The sequence below is a fragment of the Phalacrocorax aristotelis genome, chromosome 16 (genome assembly GCF_949628215.1).
Source record: "Phalacrocorax aristotelis chromosome 16, bGulAri2.1, whole genome shotgun sequence".
NCBI lineage: Eukaryota > Metazoa > Chordata > Aves > Suliformes > Phalacrocoracidae > Phalacrocorax > Phalacrocorax aristotelis.
Window position 1 is genome coordinate 2,515,904 of NC_134291.1, and position 17,991 is coordinate 2,533,894.

At 45.7% G+C, this 17,991-nt stretch overlaps 1 protein-coding gene across 5 annotated transcripts in view; it reads left to right on the forward strand.

The window, feature by feature from the left end:
• NDEL1 (nudE neurodevelopment protein 1 like 1) overlaps positions 1-17,991 on the forward strand; it is a 28,517-nt gene that overhangs the window by 1,480 nt on the left and 9,046 nt on the right. For all 5 annotated transcript variants that reach the window (XM_075111406.1, XM_075111408.1, XM_075111404.1 and 2 more), the window contains exons 2-7: positions 8,036-8,133; positions 9,656-9,809; positions 11,071-11,219; positions 12,892-13,028; positions 15,135-15,308; positions 16,134-16,225. In XM_075111406.1, coding sequence (XP_074967507.1) covers positions 8,048-8,133; positions 9,656-9,809; positions 11,071-11,219; positions 12,892-13,028; positions 15,135-15,308; positions 16,134-16,225 — 792 coding nt within the window. In that variant the 5' untranslated portion in view covers positions 8,036-8,047. The remainder of the gene's footprint in view (positions 1-8,035; positions 8,134-9,655; positions 9,810-11,070; positions 11,220-12,891; positions 13,029-15,134; positions 15,309-16,133; positions 16,226-17,991) is intronic.

Here is a 17,991-nt window from a genome sequence, read left to right on the forward strand (position 1 = left end):
CCTGTTGTATTTTGTATAAACATGACCAAACTCAAACAGTCCCAGCCTCGTACTCCCCGTTTGATGAGTTTGACCCAAATTGCAGCAGGCATGCCGTAAAGGATGAACACATCCGACGCAAGAGGAAATACGTTGCTAGAGAGACTTCCAGTTAAGTGACTTCTCATTATTGCATCTCTCCCTCGTTCCTCAGGAGGAGGAGAGCTGTCCTTGCCCACCCGCAGTCCAGCTTCACCACCCTTGACCAGTTTGCGCTGGGAATATTCGGTGACTCAGGGCTTCTCGCTTCCCTCTGACTTGGTCACGAGGGCGGAGAGGCGGAGGGCACTTCTGGGGGCCAGTGGTGGTTATTGCACTGAGAGGGGGTTAGGTATGTGAAGCCACAGTAGAAGTGTTCTTTGGATACTTAAGCAATTTTTCTTCTTCTTTTCTGTTTTTTTTTTTTTTTTTTCTTTTTCCTGGGCACCGCAGAGGGTAGGGTGGCCTTGTCAACATCAGTGTTTTATTAGAGGTATTAGTAACTGTAAGAGGAAGGAGCTGTCCTGGGACAGAAAAATGACTAAGAAGGCTTTTGTATTTATTTATGTATATTTAAATTTGATGTGTCAGCAATGTGGCTGCACAGGCACGCCGGCTGATAGTGCCAGTTAACTGCGGCTGTACAGGATTTGACAGGTAGGGATATGTAGTGTGTTTTTTGGATTAATAGTGTTAGGTATGCCCTGGAAGAGATCCTCTGTCTTGCTTTCAGACCCAGACCTGGCTGGGCTCTGTATTTGTGTTGTGTACATGGAGGCAGAGCCCGAGCATTCTCTTTCTGGTTCGCGTATGTGAGGATTTGATCCTGCATGTCATTGGGAGTTATGGGGGTGAAAGTATGTGTTCAGAGGCATAGTGATATAATTTCCTTCCCCCCTTCTTCAGGGCAAAGCCCTGGTTTTTGGTTTTGGTTTGGGTGTTTTCTTTTTTTTCCTGACTCTGTAGAGGTCACAGATGTGAGATAATTCCTCATTTGGTGGTGAAGGAAAGATAAGAGAAAGGAAGAGAAGAAAGTGGAGAGAAACCACAAGGCTGATGATGTCTGTGACCTTGGTGCCACAAGGAGTCTTGTCTCTGGAGATGTGTCTGGGAGCAGACTGCCAAAAAGTATAGCAACAAAGTACTATTTATTCCCTCAGTCTATTGGAGTTATTTTTGAGAAACAGGGAAAGTCAGACTACAGAAAGGATATGGTCTTTTTTCAGTCATTCTTGGTGTTTCTGACACCACAAGCGTTATCAAGGTAAAGTATGAAATGAAGTATGTTCAAGCAAACTGTCTTTTTGCTGCTGAACCGCATTCATCCATGGGAAAAATAAGACATACCCATCAAGGCATATTTTTCTGCATATGATTGTGTCCCTCGAGGGCTCTTCTGTCGACACAGCTCAGTAGCAGATTGTGCTGCTTCCCTCTCCTGATCAATGTAGAGTTTGGGGATTTATTTTTAATTCTCATCTTGTTAAGTGCTTACTGAAGAGCCCTCAGGCCCTCTCTGTTGATGGCTGGCCTGTGACTAGCCTTTGGGCAGTGTTTTTCAAAACCTTTTTCCCCTCCTTGGCACTGATAGAACTTCAGAGGTGTAAAAGCAACAGAATTTACTCCTCTTGGAAGAAACCTGTGTAAGTGCTTTTCCCTTTAAGTTTTCTTGGTCACTTGTCATTCTGCAGTGTCCAGAAGCATCTTAGCCCTCTGGCCACCACCTTCCCGTTGAATGTCGTCATCGGGATGGTATTAATTGCTGAGATAATAGGAAAGCCCAAGGGACCTGTGTGCTGTCATTTGTCGCAAGCTCTTTGCTGTGCGTGTCATCAGCTGTCAGATAAATTTATTGCTTCTGGGTAGGATGCTCTGTAATTTTTCAAGGTTTGAAAAGAAACCAGGCAACCGTGACTTTGAGAAGATGCGAGCTGGGTGGATAATCTCCAGAGGTGGTGGTGGGAGGGGGTGTGCAGGCACGTGGCAGCTTCTGCCGGCTGGCAGCCTCTGTTGTAGGGTCAGGATCGGTGCTCCTGGTGCTCATCATATCTCACTGACTTTCCTAAGAGCGTGGTTTTCCAGAGAGCAAAGACTGAGGCAGGGAGAAGCAGCATATCCTTTTCACAGCCTTAATTTCCTTCTCAGTTTGCTGTTTGCTCCACACCCTTCTGCTCTGCGTGGATTTGTCCCTCTGGGTTTCCCAGATACGGAGCTGGGAGAAAATTGTTCTCGTGGTGAGGATGTTCTGGGACATGCATGTCTCCAGGGGCCTTTTCTTCATCTCTGCAGATACTGAACTTGCATCAGGAGTCCCAACCTCTTCAGATTTTTCTTTTTAAGGCTCTTCAGTGGTGTTACCTGGGAACAAATAGAGGTCGAATGTCTTAAACTTCCCACGTTTGTGAAAGGGATAAATGTTTTTTAATACTAAATTCTGATGCCTTTGGTAGTTGCAGCTTGATTTCTGAAAAGAGGCTTCTTGCGTCAGTACCTTTCTTCTGGTTTCAAGGCTTGTATCCTCGTGCTGGCTAACTCATCAAGGGTTTTTTTCCCCACTGGAAGTCACAAGGTGTGTGAGTCTTGGCCATGTGGCATAAAGCATACCTGTTTTATTTGATTAATAAGGCTGATTCCACAAGAAGCTGTTGAGATAAGAAGGCTTTATTGTATGGTGTTTGGTTATCTTAAAGGCTTTTAGTCTGAACCTGGCGCAGAATTCCTGCAGGTAGGATTTGGTTATCTTCTGCGTCCTCTGCTGTCCAATTGGAAATACAGGATTTATTATTACGCCAGAGGAAGGAGTGTTGTGCTGACGTTGTCCTCTGTGACTTTCTTTTTTCCTGAAAGCTCATCTGCTGCAGTTGTAAGAGGCAAGGAGGCATTTGTTGTGGTTCACCAGAGAACATTCAGTTCAAAAATAGTATTGCAGGAAAAGACAGAGGTTTGCTTTCCGAAGCAGTGATGGAAGCAGGCAGCACTCCAAAAGGCATATGAAAATGCCTCTGGCTCCTATTTCAGGATGAGAAAAACAAGCACAAATTGATCGGTGAAATTTAATCCATGGCTTTTGTTTGTTTGTTTTCCATATTCTAATAACTGAAAGACAATGCAGATTCGCTTTGGGTTTTGGCTAGAGTGCTCAGGTTCCTTTGTTTTGAATCCTGACTGGGTTTTGGAAAGAAAGTCCAGAGCTTCAGGGGCTTGGGGGGTCCCCTGTTCGTTCTCCTGGTTTGAGAAGGTGAAGAACGGTGGAAACGGGATTTCTTCTGCTTTTCTGTTTGTGAATCAGCATAAAATGGGAAGAGGAAGAAGACCAGGTTGCTGACAGTCCTTCCTGCTCTTCATGGCAGCTCTGGCCGGTGCCAGCACTCCGTGGCAGAGCCACTCCTGGCGAGAAGGGGATGACTGTGGCAATCGCGTGGCGCTTGGCAGTTCTGGGGACTCTGATAGCCAGAATGGGTTGTTATCTTGAGAACTGAAGGCCACAAGTGAACTTGGCACAATTTCTTTATCGAGTCCTATTTTAGGTATTTACTTGTTTAATTCCAAAGGTCGGCGGACATCTGCGTTGCCTTCAGTGGTGCGACAGCAAAGTGTGGATGGGAGAGTCGTAGCACTGTGGCTTGTCGCACTCAAGTGGTCTTGGTTTGCTTAATTCTTCATGTTTGCTGTCTGAAAATATTGGGCAATATTGTGAGGAAGAAAGCTGGTGGCCCTTGTGCAGAAAAACAACGTGTTCATGGACATTAATATTAATTTGCTTTATATGGCAAATATTTATAAGTTAGTTTTAAATGGGAGAATGTGGGATGATTAAAAACAGGAAGAATGGTTTATCCAGCCACTTGAGATGCTGCAGGTGCATCCTGGGCGAATTGCAGCTGCCCCCGAGTGGTACTCAAAATCATTTTGGATGTGCTTCTATCGCTCATCCTTACTGCGATGCGTCAGTGAACTGAGTTGACTCTGAGAGTGGGGAGGAGTGGATTCCTGACTGTGGGAAGGGGTGGGTAAAAGTCGAAGCATCGTGTCATAGTTCAACCTTAGTGTTTTGATCTGATATTTGATCCAAACCCAACAGCCGCCTCCAGTCACATGGAGAGCCCGGGAAGCTTTTTTAAGGTACCGTGTTACACGTCAAGCTGTGCTTATGTTTTCATGGCTTAGCTGAGACATGGCTCCATCAAGATTTTGGTTTGCCCTTGAATGCAATATTCCTTAAGCTACTTGAAAAATACTGTCTGCATGTTAGTTTGGTTGCTTCTGCTACATGTTCGATTCAGCCTTTGGCTCTTGTAATATCCAGAGGATACTGAGCATCTCACTTGTAAGGAGGCTTTTGGAGGTGACAAACCAGATTCATCCTGTACAAAACCCCCTAGATTTAGAGAAGCTTTTAACCTACAAGCTGCATTTTTTTAGCGTGATCACAGCGTGGAAAAGCTGTTCCATTTTAACAGTGGAGAGTTACTCTGTCCCGCCGACTATGTAAGGGGAGGCTTGAAAGGAGCCACCGCATTTTGAACATAGTTCTTGTTTGAGAGCTGCTTCGGATCCTGGAGTTATGCCCGCGTAGCTGAATTTTCCCAGGGTGCTGTGTGAATGCCTAGCTGTCTTGTAATGAATTTCGAGTGGGCAGCAGCATAAGCCTGCTCTCATTTTCCCTGGAAGACGCTGCTGCATTGTCTTGTCTGTATCCTGAAAGCCTCAGTGTTGTTTATCAAAGGCTTGATTCTGCAAGTGCCACGTATGCAAAGAAGCCCGTGAATAGGAAGGGCTTGCCGTGCTGGTTCTCAGCTCCTCACATAATGCCCAGAGCTGGGACAACCAGCAACAGGGTAAAGCAAAGCAGTTTTGTTAAACTCTTGGTATTCTGTGGGCATCCGCTCTCCCACACGTGAGATGTTTAAAATCGTCTGGTTATGCTCTGATGATGCCTAGAGTTGCTTTCTGCCAGGCAGATGCATGTGCTTAGATAGGCCTGTGTTTCTACGCCATAAATAGAGGGAACGGGCAAAGGCTGGCAGAAGTGAAATGATTTACTTATGGCCACATGTGTGCTGGTGGCAGGCTTGGAAGCTGTCCGCATCTCCCAACCCTCAGACTAGTATTTTGGCCACGAACCACCTTGTTTGCAGAGTGTTTGTGTGCTCTTACCTCTTTCTCTTGTCCCTCATGCATGTGAGGGAAGACAAGCGATGTAACTGGCGTACAAAGACTGGGATAGAGATGTTGGAGCTTGGTATTGCACGCTGGCCTTAGCATCTGGTGGAGGTGTTTATGCAGTGCAGTTAGCAGATGAAAAATCCATGCTGATAGTGTTAGGCATGATGGAAAACATGGGGCGTGAGTAGTCATGAACTCGCCTAACCAAGATCACCCGCTTAACCAAGGCGGGCAAGGGATGGTAGACTTGGAAAAGGTCAGCTTGCTCCAGCTGGGTGGGTCTGGGGGGAAGAGTTGGTGCCGAGGGGCCTGAGGTACTACAGGGCTGCATCTGCTCCCTCTGGTGCCTAAAAAGAAAGGGCCTTTTGACAAGGGAGTGGTGGGGGGGCAAATCTCCTGCCGCAGCAGTTGGTGACTCTGTGCTTGTGGGTCCCAGGCAGCCCTTCCCGCTTCTCGCGCAGGCTGCTGTGTTCGCAGGGGTTCCTCGGGTGGTTATTTCCGAGGGTGTGCCCCACGAGCAGACACAGGAAGGAGCCTTGGGCCCGGGCGTACCTTATCTCAGCTACTTCTAGGAAATGATGTAAGATGCTTCCTTGTAGAAACTTTTTTCTAAACGCATCCTGAATTTGGCTGATGGGTGGCTTCCTGGATGTTTACCTTTTGAGATCAGCTCATCCGGAGCTGTGGGAGCTGACCCTCTGTGCTACACCTCATTTATTTTGGGGAGAATGTGCTTCTTGCTGATCTGAGCCTCTCAGAGTGTGCCAGTTTAGAGGGGAGTGCTTTGGAGGGAAAGGCCAGAAGGCTTCTACTGAAGCGGTTTCAGTGAGATCAGTGTAGGAGTGATGTTACGGGCAGCAGGCAGCGGCAGCCAAGCCGAGCTGTTCACCTCTGCCTTTTCCCGGCAATCTGCATCGCAGCTGAGGAGCTGCCTGACACGCGCCTGAGCCACAGCAGATGTCTGCTCGCCTTAACGCACCCACCTGCAAAACCGCAACAGTTTAGGAGGTGATTCATGGGCTCTACCCCCACTGTAAACACTCTTTTGTATAGGATTTATGAGTTGTCCCTGTGTTGTGATTGAGCTGCCCTGGTAACAGGTGCAATGACTGAAGCAAGTACATCCAAAGAAATTTTTATCTGAAGAGGTACAGCAGGACTGAAAATGTATTTCCTGGGGGAATTATAATGGCTCCACATGTGCGCTTTATTTTCCTAGTGCAGGGCAATGCAGAAAAGGAGACCCCATCAGTTCTCTTGGGCAGCACGGAGACCTGATTCATGACAAACTTGCTTCCACAATAAAGCTGTAGAGTTAAATAAACACAGTGCGAGAGTTGGGGTGTTTCTGGGGTGTTTAGCACCTTCTGGATAAACTCGATCTTGTGCCCTTGGATTGTAGCAGCTGCAGTCTCAGCTGAAGAACAAATGTGCCAATTCTGCCTCGCTTTGTATGTGAGATAAGTGCCAGTCTCTGAAATGAGCCTGTCTGCCCTCTGATGAAAGCATGGGATTGTTTTGTCCCACTTTTAGGTGTCTAGAATGTGGGTCACTGAGATGCGGGACATATTGGCGTGACAATTTTAGGCCTGAAGGGACAGCGTTGGCTATTGATGCCTGTTAGAGTGTGAAAGTCAGGACTTCTAGGTCAGCTTTTACTGACTGATGAGCTTGATGCAAGTGTTGTTTAAAGCCTCTGCTTTAAACAGAGAGGAGGTTGCTTTCAGATTATTCCTCAGGGTGTTAATAACCAAATTTGAGTCTTGGCTTTTGGGGAGAAAGAAAGATGCCTACTGGTAAAAGAGTTGTGGGGTTGCTTGGGGAGAGCTCAGAAATGGTACACGGTGTGGTGCATCTGGCTGGGGTTGGGAACTGGGCCTATCTGAACGCTTCTCTGGGTCATGCTGTGCATGGCAGGACCACAATCACCACTTCGTCATCTTCATCAGCTGCTGAGACCTGGTGTGTGTCGAGGTCTCAAATATCTTGTGTCCCTGGACTGTGTATTGCTCTGTTACTGAGTACATGTTGGGTTGTGTTTCTTACGCTGGCTAATAACCAAGCAGCGACGCAAATGGCATCCAGTGGTCCAAGCCGCTGAAGGAAGGCGGTCCTTATCCAGAGAGCGTGGTCCCCCTGCCTTGGCACGGGAAGGTCTGAACACCTCCAGGCTGGAAGCGCTGTTGGAGAGCGTGACCATGTAATTTTATGAGAGAGACTGATCTTTCTTGCGTCTGTTTGAGAGGACAGAGGGAGCAAAACTGTGAGGATAACTTCTGTTACCTGCATGTCTTATACGAAAGCAGGAATTAGCTAAGACTCAATGTAGGAAGAGTAAATGGAATTTCAATCTCCGCAGCACAGTGTGTTAGTGGTCGACCTCACGGTGTTTGTCCTTGCTCATTACATGCCTTTGCAGCTGTAATAGTTGTACATCGCTGTGTTGGCGACAGGAGGGAAAATCTCTTTAGGAACATTTTATGAACAAAAGTGGAAGCTGTGACAACTGTAAATTTTAATGTCCTTATCAAGTGTGCTCCTAAGTGAGCTTGTGGCGTTAACTGCTGTTTCAAGCAGCAGGTACAAAATACACCAAAATTTCTGGTCTTATTTCAGGCTGCTGCACGAGCATTTCCAGAAGCTGGGTAAAATTACGTTGCTTGTTGCAGCAGGTCTCTGTGCTGAACGACGCTTGTTAGGGATCGTTAACATCCTGCTTGTGGGTGCCAAGTCCGGATGCCGCTGTAGGAAAGGCTGCGGCGATGAAGCCCAGTATTTAGCAGCAGTTCTGGGGGTGGTCTGCCTGTCTATTTATCCCGAGTGGATTCATTCTTATGTTTGTATCCTGCAGATCATATTGATCATGGACAGTGAAGAAATCCCGACTTTTTCGAGTCCAAAGGAGGAAACTGCGTATTGGAAAGAGCTTTCCTTGAAGTACAAACAAAGGTACTGTTACAGATTTGGAGGCTGGATTTGGTTCTTAATGACCAGAACATTGTTTAGTCTATTTCTCCGTGAGGCTACAACATGATGGGTATTAGATATTTTAGAAAGAATCTCTGCACTTCCAGCTTTAAATCCAGCTTTAAGATTTCCAGCCTTGTGGGGAGGTGAGTGTTTCTTGCACGGCGCTCCCATGCCATGAACTCCAGGCTATGTTTCGAGCATGTTTGAGCATGAGCAGAGCCCTTTTGCGATCATGTGCATCTTTGTATAATTAAAGTGCTGCCTTAAGTAGTATCTTGATATTTTATCATAAGAAGGCGCCTTTGGGCTTGCCTTGTATCATTACTGTTCCCTCAAGCTTCTTGTAGTTGAATTACTGGTATGAAAAGTGGCTGTTTTGGTGTCTGCTGCAATTTATTGAAGTGTGCTGTGCCTCATAGTCCAGCCTGTACCAGTGGTTTGCATCTTTTGGGGAGCGCAAGGCTTTTTGGTTATCAAAAATGACAAAGAGAGGTTGCTGTCTTGAGTAATGCTGGGCTTCTTGGGGGTCGGGGAGTGTTGTTTGTTTGGGGTGGGTTTTTTGTTGGTTTTTCTTTTTTTGAGTGGGGGGCATTGGAGGCTCCCAGTTTATTTTCTTTGGAAAGCTTTTCTTTGCATTCAGTGTAAATCATCTGCAATTGAGGTGAAGCCAGTTAAAGCTCCCTCAAGCCCAAAAGCCCAAGGTGCAAGTTGCTTTTTTGTTTGGTTTTGTTGGGGTTTTTTTTTGGGTGGGGGGAGTGTTGGGCATGTGGAGGGGCTCGTCCATGTGGAGAACCTTAAGCTGTTTGTGAGTGTCAGAAAATTCTGTGTTAGACACCAGTTTGAGACCAGTTTGAGGATATGTTGTTTCTTAAAGCCTTACTAGTTTTCTCTGCTGCTTGCTAAGAGCCCAAACTATTATGTATGGTAAAGAGGCAAATATAATAAGCAAGGTATGTGGAGTGGCTACTTCTAGATTTAATAACTTGCAGTGGTATAAGGCAGGCATGTGCTGGCTTCCTGCCGAAGTGCTCAGTAGCCCTAATATTCAAACCTTCACGCTTTTCAAGAACCTTAAATTTCCATGTATTGCAGAGGTCAAGAAACTGTTGTTCTCTCTTACAATTTTTGACCAAAATCAGGTTAAATGTTTGCTTAATTCATTGACTCTATCAGGTCTTCTAGCAGTGAAAGCTAATGGAATATAAAGTGGTTTTTAGACTCCCATGAATCCTGTAAATAGCCTTGATACAAGTTTGTATTCACACATGCATTTAATGTGGCTGTTTGTTTTGATGTAAGAGAATTAATTTCCTTTTATAGCTAAACTTAATGTAATTTCTCTGTTTCCCCGTTTTCCTTTTTCCCCTTAGAGGTCTATGGATGACACTAAGTACTTTAAAACTCTTGGTTTTTTCAGCTTACTATTTTAGAAGAGCTGTGGATTTTGTTTTAACTTTTGGGAGATGCTGGATTTTCAACTGATGAAATCCTCTCCTTATAGCTTCCAGGAAGCTCGTGAAGAGCTGGCTGAATTTCAGGAGGGAAGCCGAGAATTAGAAGCTGAGTTGGAGGCACAGCTAGTGCAAGCTGAGCAGAGGAATAGAGATTTGCAAGCAGATAACCAAAGACTGAAGTATGAAGTGGAGACATTAAAGGTAGGTCTGTTCTGTAATAGCATTGCCTCTTCTTACAGGTACGTTTTGGATCTCATTTTAGATTGTCTGGTCTGTTCTCGGTCACTGAATATCCAAGTGAAGTAAAGCAGCTGACTGTTTAAGATCCACACTTAAGTATGGCATGTAGTCCAAATAAGGCCAGCAACTTGCCAGGGAAATTTCTGGTGGAATTTTTCTTGTTCACATCATGAAACTCTTGTCACGGAGTTAGCACTCGTTTGTTTGAATTTGCTAGGCTTTGCCAAGTAGTAGCTTTATTAGTTACACGGGCAACATCAGCATAGCAACAGGGTGGATGACACAAGTATGCTTTCTCAGACCACCGCGTTGTCATCTTTCTTTGCAAAGTATGTTTTTTTGCCCAGAAGGTCTCCTTTTACGAGACCTTAAAGAAAGCTGAAGACGGGTGATTTGTGCACATCTTTCAGAGAGAATCTCCTAATTCATTCTTAACAGCCGTATCTGCGGAGACAGGAATTGCAGAGTGGTCTGCATGTGCAGAAGGTAACTTTTAACTGGTGCCTCTATCTTAACAAGTTCGTTCTTCTTCTGGAGTCTTGAAAAAGCATCATTTTTGGTAGTTCTTGCGTTATTTTAGGGAAAGCAAAGGTTGGAAACTTACCCAGTGGAGGTAAAGTTTATGGGATTACTTGTTAGCATAGCCAGTCCCAGCTGTATCTGTAAGGTCAGTACGTGTTTTAGAAAGTCAGCAGTTTTTCCGTAAGTCCCTATCTGTCCCCTCAATGCTGGTGCGAGCATGTTTGGGAGTCAGTTCTTCCAGTCATTCGAAGATGAGCCTGGAGATTTTCTAAGAGATTTCAGTGCCTCCCATTTTTGCTAATGGAGATGCCAGACAATTTCTGGTAACAGTGTGGCTATTGTCAAGGGAGAGGCACTGAAGGGGAGGTTGTGCAGTTAGATTTGTCTCTGGCTTCCTAGATGTTTGAGGCTTCAGAGCAGCTGTCAGTGCAGGCTGCTGGGAACAGATGCAGGGATGCATTTCTGAGCAGCCAGCTGTGTCGTGGCGAGATGTCTGTGCACAATGCAGCGATTGTGGTTTTATACTGTGTCCAGCTCTGTTCAGAGCTGTTCCTTCTACCTCTCCGATTTTTGCTCTCTGTTACCAGCAATCCCAATCAGCAGACTGCAGCAAGGATGTTACTTCTTTTGTCCCATTTTACCACCGATGGTTTGGAGAGTGTATGCGACTGATATTTATCTCGCTGCTTTTTTCTTTCAGGAGAAACTGGAGCACCAGTATGCACAAAGTTACAAGCAAGTGTCGTTGTTAGAGGATGACCTGAGCCAGACACGGGCCATTAAAGATCAGCTGCATAAGTATGTGAGGGAGCTGGAGCAGGCCAACGATGACTTGGAACGTGCAAAGAGGTGAAGGCTACAAACCTCTTCTTTCCTTAAAGTTTTCACTAGGTCTTTGCTACTCAGATTGATCATTTTATTATTCCTTAAAAGGGGAAAATTACATACACTCAAAAAAAACCCAACAAAGCCTAAGACATTTGATTCTTTGAGCAGTGCAGTTTATCCTTGGAGTTCACCTTCATCAGCTGGGAGCGTTGTGTTACAGCACGAAACAAAAGGCAGGGGGACCAAAGTGCTTTGTGCTCCTGTGAGAAACAAGCAGTGCAAGCAGGCTGAGAGCAAGCCAGGCCAGTGCACTGCTTTTGATACTACCAGCTAGGTGACTCTCATATTTGTGATCCCTGTAGCTCAAAGGCCCTTTGAAGTAGGAAGCTAATGCTTTACATAGTCTCATTTAAATAAAACAGGCCAAAGGAGTCTTCTCTTCCCTTGCATAACAGCTTAATGACTGTAGGGAACAAATATGTCCTTTATAAATGCATAAAATGAACAGGCTGCTGTCAGAAACGCCCAGTTTTGGAGTAGGTCATGCTTCCATTTTGCTGAATGGGAATTTTGCCATTGATTCAGCAGGACCAGGAATGAGCCTCTGGCTATCTGGCAAAAAGATCTGAGCATTGAGGCCCTGTTTCCACAAGGTTCTTAACCTCATGACTAACTTTTGACACACATGAGTTATGCCACTGAAATCATGGAACGAATTGGGTCTTAGGTAATATCCCAGCGCCCTGCTTTTGGCATTCGCTGGGTTGTTGCCTGTCCAGAGCTCTGGAGAGTACAGCACCACCTGAGCTAATGCTCTGATTAAATGTATGGCTTTGGAATGTTGTTGTGGTTTAACCCCAGCCAGCAGCTAAGCCCTGCATGGCTACTCAGTCACTCCTCCCCAGTGGGATGGAGGAGCGAATCAGGAGAGTAAAAGTGAGAAGACGCATGGGTTGAGCTAAAGGGGGTTTAATAGTTAAAGCAAAAGCTGCACATACAAGCAATGCGAATTAAGGAATTAATTCACTCCTTCCCAAGGGCAGGTGCTCAGCCATCCCCAGGGCAGCAGGGCTCCATCACACGTGATGGTTACTTGAGAAGACAAACAACATTACTCCAAACGTCCCCCCTTCCTCCTCCTCCCCCAGCTCTATAAGCTGAGCCTGACACCATGTGGTGTGGGACATCCCTGGGGTCAGTGGGGGTCACTGTCCCGGCCGTGCCCCCTCCCAGCCCCTTGTGCCCCCCAGCCCCTCGCTGGTGGAGTGAGGAGCAGAAACGACCTTGACTCCATGTAAGCCCTGCTCAGCTATAATGAAAACATCCCTCTGTTACCAACACTGTTCCAGCACAAATTCAAACACAGCCCCGTTCTGGCTACTGTGAAGAAAATTAACTCAACCCCAGTCAAAACCAGCACAAGCACGGCTTGGGAAAAATGGAGATGGGTGCACTGGACTGGCTCTTTCCCAGCTCTTTGTTACATCCCTGAGAGCCAGATGCTATCATGTTCTTTTCATCTTACTCCCTTGCTGCTTTGGAGTTTATTAGTCCTTTCTAAGAAGCATTTCCGTAGCTTTCAAATGACTAACTTGAATGTAGACCCTGCTAACATTTTTCTTCTATTATGTTTCTGAATACGCTTTTATGTTGGCTGAGCTGAAGAACCTAATATTCTGGATTTTGTTTCTAGGGCAACAATAGTTTCATTGGAAGACTTTGAACAAAGACTGAACCAAGCCATTGAGCGAAATGCGTTTTTAGAAAGTGAACTGGATGACAAGGAATCGTTGCTGGTTTCTGTACAGAGATTAAAGGATGAAGCGAGAGGTATGGCTTGCTTGATTAGTTCTGTGTCTTGGTACATTGTCAGCTTAGTAAGAGAGACCAAAGCTCATGTTTATAGAAAGCCTCATGTAACGAAACTTGAACTGGATGCGTACTCAAAGCGTTGGGTATTGCTAACAGTATGTTCTCTACTCTCTGTGTGTCCAGTGTAGTGAAGAGGAAAAATTTCCTTATGTAGGGCAAAATTACCATCAGATTAATTCAGGATTTTTAACACAGGTGAGTACAAAAATGCGATGTTCCACAGGTGTGATAGAATCAAGGAAGCGTGCTTCAAAAGTTCCCACTCGCTGTGGTTTTATGCCTTGTATAGGAAGGGAAAGCACAGGAAGTGAGAGGGAAGTGCATGATACATGGTTAAATAACTTTCTTCAAAATTCCTGTCTCCTGCGTTCCTTCTAAACCTCTTGGAAATAGCCTGGTTTATTTAAGAAATTCCAATAAAGACTGTGGTTAGACCCGTGGGATCAGAGGTGTTTGGGACAGTGTTCTGGGATATGATCAGGAGTTGGGAATTCCCCAGTGGATTCCACACTGGGGATGCTGGGGAAGCATATTTTTAACAGTTGGTGGAAACCGACTTCTCTAATAGTGGGGGTGATCTGCACATAGGCCTGTGCCTGCCATTAATATAGTTCAGAGATTAGTGGTGGTCAACTTTTTGTTTCCCAAGTGAAGCCTTCTAAAATAATTCCTCAGTTAAGGCCTATATCTGAGCGGAAGGCAACACACTTGACAGGAGGCTCCGATTTTTTTGTTGTTGTTCTCCTTTGTGAACCTCTGAACCAAGTTTGTGCCCCACAGATCAAAGCCTCTATTGGAAGCACAGGGTTTTTATAATAAACATGAAAAGGGAGAGTAACTATTTTCTGAGGAAATATATGTGTTGTAGTTTGGGGTTAGGGCAATAATACTGTAAAAACCAGCAAAACCGAGGGGACTGTTTTTTAGAGCACTGAAATAATTGGAAAAAAAGACATCATGTTTCTTGGATGAGTCACATGGAAATTGTTAGCATTTGTTAGTGTAGCAAAGCTACATGTTATTGCCCCTGACAGCAAGCAAGAACGCTCGCCACTAAAAGAACTGTTATGGTGTCAAACTCAAATATAACATTTCTGATTGAACAGCCACAAATCCTCTTCTATGAGCCCAAATAGATTTTAGTTTCAGCTGTGCTGTTCTACTTAAAATCCGGTCTAAGTATTTATGATAACTTAAAAGCTGTAATGTACAACTAATTTTGCTCTTGCACGTTGTACCAGATTGAGGCAAGGAATAAGAAGTCTGTGAAAGATCAAGTAGCTCTGCCCAAAAAGGAACAACTCCCTTGTCATGCATTGTTTATTTACACCTAGTCCCTTCTACGGATTTTATTGATTCATTGCTGAGCTGTGGTGGATGCTCTTTGTAGGAAATATGTGTAAAAATGGGAGGGGACAAGGTAGGGTAAGCAGCAGTCTGGAGAGGAGGTGGGAATAAAACATGGGTTTCCTCATCTCCAGTCTCTTCCCTGTTGTTTGGACTACCCAGCATCTCCAGTCCGCTCTCTTGTTTGTCGAGGCATCAAGAAAGTGGACACAACCCTTTGACTGTCTTTGGGTAGTGCCGAGCCCTGTGGATTATTAACCAGAAAAATAATGTGGGGAATTGGAAGCAAGAGAATAGGTCATTCCTCCCTTTCTCCAACCCCTACTTGAGCAGCAGCTGAACGTGGTCACATTTGTGACCAGCTACAGTTTTTTTAACACGCTTTCCATGGGACCCGCATGAGAGATGGGGAAGAATGCTGAGGCTAAGTCACCTGCCGTGCTCGCTGGGACCACGCAGCTCTCTGGTCTGGGGGCTCTGTTTGCTGCCTCTCTGCTCCCAGCTGTACCGGGAAGTGATGGAATTGGGCTGTGACTGCCCTGCGGTGGGGGTTCTCGCTGCTAGAGAAAGCCAGCACCAGGCAATTAGTATAGGCTTGATGCAAAGTGTCTCTTCCTCCTCCCTCCCAAATGAATAGAGAGAGTGTTTGTTAGAGAAATCGGTCGCTAATACGTATTTTTGGTTTTGGGTTTTTTTTTCCCCTTCTCTCACCCTTAGACTTACGGCAAGAGCTAGCAGTGCGGGAAAGGCAACAAGAGGTTACCCGAAAGTCAGCACCCAGTTCTCCGACTCTAGACTGTGAAAAGATGGATTCGGCTGTCCAGGCATCTCTCTCCTTGCCAGCTACGCCCGTTGGAAAAGGATCAGAAAATAGTTTTCCTTCCCCAAAAGGTAAAATTCATAGCAGCTGTGTCTAGTCATTTGGCCGGTATGTTCAGCCTGTTAACAAACAATTTCAGACCCGGTGCTTTTTAGTGAACTTGAAGTAAATGTAGGTACGTGTGGATCCCACACGCATTGTGTAAGGTGTGTTTAAATCCCGGGGCAGCATCAGGTGCGTTTAAGGAGAATGATGAGTAAATAGCATGGAAAAGGAGGACAGTGAAGCTCAGACACCGCTTCTGGGGGGCGGGGGTTTGCACTCTGCGGTAGATGCCTGCAGTAGACCGCTGAAGACATTTGGGATTGCAGGGCAGTGCAGTGGCTGATAGTTCTGCTGAAACGTGGAGCAGCGGTGGTGGGTAAACAGTCGTCAGTAATTCTGACAGTCTGGAGTCTCTGTGACCACACGTACTTTTCAGGGGTCCTGTTTCCTCTGCGAGGCAGCAGGATGTTAGTCTGCTCCCCTCCCCCACCTGGAAGGCTCTGGACAATCACAAGGATTAATACATTATTTTTCAAATTAGAAAGCGGAGATTCCAGGGGAAGCTCTGGCTGGATTAGGTGGATTGCGGGCAGTGGCCTTGCAGATGGAGAGGGCATGAACTCTGCATGTAGGTCTGATGGGAAAGAGGGCAGCGGACAGGAATTAAGCTTTCTTTGTTTTCCCCTGGCTGGTGATGAAGTAGTCTGTGTGTTATGGTGGGGTAATTGTATGAAGGGTCTGCAGTAGGATTTTAGATTTACCTTTTTTATGTAGAAGTTGATTTATTTACATTTTTAAAAAATGAACTGTGGAGGAGTGGAGCATATAATAAAATGTGCCTGTGTTTGCAGCTATACCAAATGGATTTGGTACCAGCCCCCTTACTCCTTCAGCTAGAATATCTGCACTCAACATTGTGGGAGATCTGTTACGGAAAGTGGGGGTGAGTGCTCTGAACTGAAGTATTCCCAGCTCTGTGCTGCTGTTGCTGAGCTTTCGTCCTTCTGCGCAAGGACAACAAGGCCTTGGCCCATGCTGAATACATGCTGTAGTTTCCAAATCATCCACATTCAGTGTTTAGTATGTGCTAATGTATTTTTTTTTTTAATTATCTTGATTTGTAAGGCATGTTACTAAGGTTCTGATGCCAATTTTGGTGACAAAATTCATATTTGGAGTAGAAAGTTTCTCAGGCACTTCGGTTTATGGGTTTAGACACTGTCACCTACTTCTTCTTGCTTTAAATGGGGCCTGCAGCTTCTTCTGTAATGAGACCAAGGTGCAGAGCTGAGCCTCAGCCTGCGGGTGCCTGCTGCGCAGTTACTGCGTGTCATGGGAGGGGAGCCGAGACACGCTGCTGGCATCTCCTCCTGTGCCTGGGGAGATCTGCAACAGGTGCTGAAAATGGAAAAAAGTCTAGAAACCTCTGATAAGAAAGTGAGAAAATAAATCAGGAGAAAGCCAAATGTTCCCATCTGTAGTTGATGGGGAAGTGAAATGCATGAGCCTTTAAAGGGATTACCACTGTAAGCGGGGAAGAAGTGGTTTAAACATCTGTTACAGTGTTGTTTAGGATGCCAGGCTTTCCAGTTGAATGAAGACATGACTTTTGAGTTACGAGAAGCTTGTTGACGTGCCTCGGTGGTTAGTGTTTTGAGTGGAAGCATGGATTGCCTCGGTGTCTAGCCTCCAGTGCTGGCTTTCCTCTGTCTCTTGTGGTTAACACTGAGAACAGCAATAGCTGCAGCAGAGACAGTTGTTTTAGCAAAGTTTGAAATTAAAAACTACCTTGCTGCTTGCATTTGGAGCCAGTGAGCTCGTAGTCGGTGTGAAAGGGCAGCAGGAGGACTCGGGGTTCCAGAGTGACATGTTTAAAATGGGATCATTGTGAGTAAGAGTCTGCAGGGGATTTAGGAGGCTTAATCACAATCCTGTGTGATTACTCTGCAAGGACAGGAAATGCCACATAAGCATGCTTCTTCCCCAGCCTGCTCTTAGACACACGCTCTGCCACTGAGACAAAATTCCAGCTCACACATTTGTTTGGTAACAATTATAGGATGTTCAGGATTTCTTTGGGTTTGGCTACTCACAGGATGCCTCATCCCCAGCCTTAGACTCCCTTTCTTTGCAAGAAGGTTTCCCTCAGCTTTCTTGCTTGCATCTGAGACAGGGATTCACTTGGTGCAGATCACCCTGGCGACGTCCAGCTGACAGGGGCTTTGAGACCAAGAGGTAGGGCGTTATCTGTATCTTCCCATGTAGTCACTAAGGAAGCTTCGTGGGTTTCCAGAAGACGACTGCATAGTGTTCAGTTACTTCTGATGGCATGTCAGCACCTTCTTAATGGAATATTTTTCTATGTGGAACAGGACTAAACCCCATGTTTGGGGAGATGAGTTTTTGTCTCCAGTGCATGCATCTGCCAGTGTGTGAATGCCCCCACGCATGGGGCGGATGTAACAAATAGATTTTCTGCTGGACTAGATGGATGTTCATCAAGTTAAGCCTCAGTTTGTGACAGACGACAGAAAGGGCAGGCGATGTTCGGAAGCAAAGGAGAGAGTCAGGATTTTGGTCTCCCTCCTGCCAGGAGTCAGTGGAGGAGGCAGAGACTGTCACCTTGTATAGGGGAAAAAGATCTCACCAGGCTTGCTTGGAAGTAGTAGAGATGAGGTACGGACCACAGAGATGGGCTTAGCTGCGGCC